General features: G+C 40.9%; 2 protein-coding genes across 4 annotated transcripts in view; one reads left to right on the plus strand and one right to left on the minus strand.

The window, feature by feature from the left end:
• Nucleotides 1–3,914, minus strand: part of si:ch211-196h16.12 (regulator of G-protein signaling 5) — a gene marked incomplete in the record, with an annotated part of 4,551 nt that extends 637 nt beyond the window's left edge. Inside the window, 8 exon segments of one of the 2 annotated variants that reach the window (XM_035660795.1) lie at nt 1–287; nt 425–579; nt 1,790–1,842; nt 1,939–1,995; nt 2,080–2,145; nt 2,238–2,360; nt 2,595–2,628; nt 3,775–3,914. In XM_035660795.1, the coding sequence (XP_035516688.1) occupies nt 120–287; nt 425–579; nt 1,790–1,842; nt 1,939–1,995; nt 2,080–2,145; nt 2,238–2,347 (609 nt within the window). 2 annotated transcript variants of the gene reach the window in all.
• The window catches only part of slc25a23a (solute carrier family 25 member 23a), a 9,681-nt gene continuing 7,133 nt past the window's right edge, over nt 3,790–6,337 (plus strand). The window contains exons 1-2 of one of the 2 annotated variants that reach the window (XM_035660793.1): nt 3,790–4,042; nt 5,132–5,348. In XM_035660793.1, coding sequence (XP_035516686.1) covers nt 5,154–5,348 — 195 coding nt within the window. In that variant the 5' untranslated portion in view covers nt 3,790–4,042; nt 5,132–5,153. The remainder of the gene's footprint in view (nt 4,043–5,131; nt 5,349–6,337) is intronic. The other variant, XM_035660794.1, reaches the window with a different exon arrangement.

A 6,337-nucleotide genomic window follows, 5' to 3' on the forward strand; every position in this document is an offset into this window, starting at 1 on the left:
AAAACAATCACAAAACAAGCTAGTCGTTAAAACAACTGGTAAAACACAATCAACATGCTAGGCACAGAGTCATCAGCACTTATTTCTAAAGCAGGCCTTTGGTAATAAAGTGTGTGTGTTTAGAAAGCCCTAATGGTCTCCATGCAGTGAGCAGAGCGCAGGAACCTGGGGAAGGAGTCTTTGGCCATCAAACTGTAGATCCTCTGCTGTGCCTTGTTGAATGTGTCGGCACACAGGGAGTCCATCAGATTCAACAGAGCCTCCCGGGTCTCAGCGTCCAAGTTTACCTGAGGAGGAAACAGATAATCAAAAGAAGCTCTTTATCCTGACTGTACACATCAACAAATCCCATTCATCATTTTTTTGTCCTTTCCAATTTTAATGCTCTGTGTCGCTCTTATATCACACTCTCCTCTCCACCAACCTCCTGCGGGGCATCAGGGTTGATAAACTGGCTGTAGATGCTTCCGGCCTTGGTCTTTGAAGGAGAAACCCTGTACTCCTCACAGGCCAGCCAGAACTTGAGGTTCTCCTCACTGAACTCTGAACGCAGGAACCCACGAAATGCCTGCAGACCACCTTGGAGAGAGATAAAGAAAGAGAAAGACAGGAGAATGAGTCAGAGGAAACTGAGACAAATCAAGAAGAGTCAATGTGACTCAACTGCAGCTCAAGCAACATATTTGACCAAAACTTCAAATCAGAAGCAGAACCTCAAAAATCTACAATAAAATAACTTCTTCCATGTGGCTCTGCCATGGAAAATGTGTGTAAAACGTAGGAAAACTAAAACAATTTCAATGAACATTTTGAAGTTACACTGACCACTGCTTAAAGGGATACGTCAGTGGTTTAGTGTTCCATAAAGTTGGGGGACTCACGAGAGGCATATTTTTTTTTTAAAAGGTCAACATCAAAGCAGCACAGGTCAAAATATCCCCTACTAGTCCCTATGATTAGACATAAATACCCTTTCAAACTCCCTGGTGTGTAATGCTGTCCGTTCTAGATTTTTAGTCTCTAAGCACAAGCTAAGGTAACACTAATGACATCTTCAGGGTTATTTTCTTGACCAATCTCCTCCACAGCCACAGAAGAATTTATACAACTTTTTACAGGCTGAGTACTTGTCATGATGAGTAATCTGGCTTTTATGTGTAAAATTGACAGAGTGCCCCTTTATGCCCTTTGTGGTTTCCAGCTGGCTGGAGTGAACTGTATGTGGATTTATTTTTTTATTTATATCATATTAATATTGACAGTATTATTTATTTTCCATAGTGAATCATAGTTTTAGTCAGCCAAAATGTGTACAAGAACAATAAAGTATTGTTATAATATAGTGGTGTCATATTCAGTTACTGTTAATGCATGAAGTTACTGTGTAGAGAATGACGTGTATGGAAGAGACACAAGATATAAGTATAAAACTAGCTGCAGTATTTTTTTACATACTTATACATGGAAGAATTTTTTAAAAGGGGAAAAAGACAATCAGTAAACTTTCAGAGTCTACATTTTAATTTTAATACTAAAAAAAAAAACCCGGTGTTATTAATTACATTAATGGTGGCTTTGTTCCATTCAAGTGTCCAAGCAGATTATCACAGTGTGACAGTGAACCAGCAGACCAGGACCCTGAAACTGAAGCAGCTAAATGTGATGTATGTATGTATATTAATGCTTTTCCTACTGTGACATGTGTAAAGTCCTTCTGCCTGTGTTGGTGAAACGACAAACTGACTTTTAAAGTTGTATAAAAAGAAATAAAAGGAAAAGGCTTTCTTACTTTTGTTGTTTAGCAGAGTTTCCAAGTCCTGAAAAGCTTTTCCATCCTGAACCCTGAGGAGGGAGACACAAACAGTTCAGCTTCACAGTGATAGCTGTCACATGAGTGGATTTACTACATATTTGAAACATGAGTGTCAGTATGTTTACTTGTACTTGTGGTGAGTCTCAGCCAGATGGCTAAACTTCACCCGCATCTCCTTTGCCCTGAAACACACAAGCACAAGATATCACACACCATTCACAATACACTCTCACTTATTCACATAAAAAAACATGATGCATACTTACTTCTCCCGGCATGAGGAGGGCAGAGAGGAGAGCCCCTTACACATTGAGGTGTGTAGTTTGAGTAAACTGGCAAAGGGAAAATGAACAGGTCGAGGTGTATTTGATTGCAGTAGACACTTTCCTCTCAAACTACAGTGTGCTGCTCTTATATAGTCTACCTGTTTGCTATCTGATATGTTACTCTGTTCCCCTCAGACCAGCAGGTGTATAGACGGCAGTTGAATAGAGTTGAAAACAGCTGAATGAGAGAGGTGGTGTACGTGCTCATGGGCCATGTAGCCCTGTCAACAGGTGAGACCAAGCAAGTCAGCACATATAATAGGAAAATTAAAGCAAGGGGACCTCCAGTCTGTGTGTGTGTGTGTGTGTGTGTGGTGTGTGTGTGTGTGTGCGCTTGGTCAGGGATCATTAATAGTCTAAAAAGTCAGTCATAAACAAACCCTAAATTGGCCTTTAGAGTGTTTAACATGAGAATAAAGTGATGAGGGAGGAGCAGGTGGGCGGGCAACACTCACCTGTGGAGTCAGAGAGCTGCAGGATGGAGTGATGCTGATGGACGAATACAAAAGAAGACAAAACATCATTAAATATATATATAAATATATATATATATATATATATATATGTAGTATCTCTGCAGGAACAATACCATTGTATCTGCCCTCTCCTTTTATTAATCTGTTTTTTCTCTTTTGTTCTGATTTGTTAATTGCCTATTTTGTAAATGTCTAACGTGGTTCTCTGCAGTCAGTGCTTATCTATTACGGTAAATAACATTCATCTATATTCATAGATAGATAGATAGATAGATAGATAGATAGATAGATATAATTTATTGATCCCAAGCTGGGAAATTGCAGATATGTATAGCCATATAACGTGGGAAGCTTCTCTGTTCTCACCTTAAATCTGAGTTTGTATCTTTTAAATGAAAAAAATTACATTTAAGAAATATGCATAGTTTCTATTCTTCCGTTTTTTGGGGGATGGGATGCTTTTCGTCAAAAATCAGACAAATTACTTTTCAAAGATGAGTCTTTAATCATGTCTGGAGGGGATTTTTAAGTATAAACTTATAACATAATGTAAAATTACTTCAACGTTTACATTTTTAAGTTGATTATAATGATTTTTTTTGTGTCTATGCAATCTTCTAAGGGGGGGAAGCAGTGGTGGAGGCGGTTCCAGGGTCTGGGGTGAAACCAATGAAAAGGGCACCAGCCTGCTGAAAGTTGTGATGCATTTCTGATGAAACAGCTTATTCAGGGTTAGGATTAGCATCACAGAGGGCACTTCGTCACGTTTTGTCCACTGGAATCATAGCATCATATGGCATGTTTTATCTACCACAGGGGCATCCAAGAGGGTACTTTTGCAGCGTTTTTCCTCCACCAGTGGGGGGAGTGGGTGCACCTTGGCTTTATGGCCTCAGTAGAGGATTTAGGACATCGGTGGCCTAGTTCTAAAAATCCTGGCTAGACCCTGGGTGAGGATCTTCATTCTGTGTGATGTCAGGAGCAAACACATCTGTACTCATTAATAATAAAAAAACTGGGCTACCTATTAATGGCTGATACAAGCTCCTGCAGTGCCCCAGCATTTTAACACCGAGCACATCCTCCATACACACGCACACACACACACACACGCACACACAAACAAGAACACAAACAAACACACACACTCGGATCTTACACTTGGCCGTCAGCAGGCTCCACCAGCGGGGGGACGGCGGTGTTTCTCTCGCTTCCTGATTCCTCAACGAGAGTCGCTGTGACATCTAGAAGACGGAGCGATCAGTAGTGAACACAGATCCTCTCTGGACCCGCTGAATCCACAAACCTGCTTGTTTGCTGTCAAATCCGGTTCCTGGACGGACGCAGATTCATTAAACAGAGCTCCGGACCCGCTGGTTCCTCCCGAGTCCTGATCCTCTGCATCCGACCATGGGCACAGACATACAGTGAGTCACAAAATGGTCTCGTAGGTCTTATTATTAGACCCTAACAGCGTCCATAGGAGTGCACGGATCGAGTGGTCATGAATGTAAAGGCCTATGGAAGATGTCTGGATCAGTCTGAGCGACTTATTTATATACAGTCAGTGCTTTGCATGCAATGCATTACCAATATATCGGCAATACTCAATAATTTCACCAAACATCTCTTATTGCTCAGCTCCCCCCAGAATGTTTGGTAATCCATGAAATCCCACAGACCTTAAAACATCTGAATAATGAGAACAGATGGAGAGAAACGTCTTAACACAAACCAGGACGTGTCCTGTCATGCAAACTGAATTATTCAAAGAAGCTTGTTGATTCATCTTGAACAGCAAAAAGTGTCTACTGCCCTTATGCCATATGTTTAGACAATATACAAACTAACAGGAACACACTGTATATCCAGTGTAATCCATTCAATTATAATGCAATCTGGGACATAGTCTTAATCAGTGGTTTCCTGACTGACCCCTTCAAGCAAAGCTATGTCTACATGTGACCCCTTATCACTGGTTATGGAGCAGAAAGTTTTCTTATTTACTCTCCTAAAGTGGAAGTCCTACTACTGTGTATGTGTAATGTAATAAAAATTTGTAATAAAACAAAAAGATATATATATATATACATATATATATATTACTGACATAAACATTAAACAGAAAACATATCTCAACAAACATACATATATAGTCTGTTGTTAATGTGGACATTGGCCTGGGCTGATAGACCTGGACTAATTGGATTATACCATAAATTATAATCCCTGTCCACCGCTCCTAATCTCTGTCAAGGCTCGAGGCTACATTAGCCAATAGTAGCGCAATTCACTGGAATATCCAACCAAACTGTCGGTGGAGTTGCATTATGGCTAAAGTAGATGCCAGGTTTTGACAAGGAAGAGGAACATTTGTAAAGAAAAATGTCACCTTTTAATCCTTTTTTATAAGACAGTCTATTGTGAGTTCAACAGTGTTTATAGAGTTGCAATGCTAAATCAGTGGAGTACTCCTTCAGTGGATCCTCAAAATCAATATCCCTGTATCCCATCAGCTGACTCTGACTGACACCAGTTATGGGAACCCAACAGACTTGGTTCCCCAGGGCACACTGCCAGGACAGCAAATCTTCTGATCCAGACCAGGAGAGGGAGAAGCTTTGGGCTGAGCTGTTTGATCAGCTGGACCTCAACAAAGATGGACATGTCGATATCCTTGAACTGCGGACAGGGCTGGCAGGCCGAGGGATTTCCAAAGGCTCCCTGGAGAGGGTGAGACAGCAGGACACCTGAATCACACACAGTGCACACGCATAAAGTTTACATACAGAGAATCTCTAATAATAAATCGGAGAAGCCAATGATCTCTCCTCCACATTAAACATCCAGTTAAGGCCATGAGATCCTTTGTATTTTTCATTATGTTGAACTTCCTAGTTCAGTCTACAGTATATGTAGGTGAGGCAGTTGTATCGGGGCCAGCAGCCGTCCAGGGCCCGCAACGGACCGCTCGTATCAGCACCGCTGCTATAATCTTGACTGACGTGAGCTGGACCTACATCATATGCAGCCAATCAGTTTACATGTTAACAGTTGTCAATGTAATAAGATGAAACACTTTCATACACAAACATTTTATTGACTCATACCTCTGTACATTTATGTTGTACAATAATCAATCTATTATCATTACTTTCTATAGCACAGTTTTAACTCAGGTGTCATCTGTGCATTTTACTGTTACTGGTCTTTTTAAAGCTGCATGCTTTAACTTTTTTAATTGCCACTGACATTACATCAGGTTATGTCTGATTGTAATGGCTTTGATCCTGTTGCATTGGGGCCCAGTGCTGACTCGTTATGCCGCTGTCCTTGATCTTAATGATCTGCCTGCTGTTTGTGCAACAGCAAAAACCAAGGACATCAATAGCATAACTTTATTATGAATACACACAGTCTGTCTCTCTCCTCTCAGTCTGTCTTTGACTGTTTGTGTGTGTGGGTCACCAAGAAGACTCACTGTCACTTTCTGCCATGCTGCCTTTCTCTCTCCCTCTTCTGTGTGTGTATGTGAACATATATTACTCATGTTGTGGGAACATAAACATGTTTACACAGCCACATTGTGAGGACTCGCCTCCGTTTTGGCGACAAAATGCAGGTCCCCGCAACGTACATAATTAGATTTTTGACTTTTAGATTTAGGGTAAGAGTTGTTGACTTTGACTGTGTCTGTATGTCTGTGTGTCTGTGTGTCTGTG

This window comes from Morone saxatilis, unplaced genomic scaffold, assembly GCF_004916995.1.
Source record: "Morone saxatilis isolate NCDOM2014 unplaced genomic scaffold, NCSU_SB_2.0 Contig17, whole genome shotgun sequence".
Classification (NCBI taxonomy): Eukaryota; Metazoa; Chordata; class Actinopteri; family Moronidae; genus Morone; species Morone saxatilis.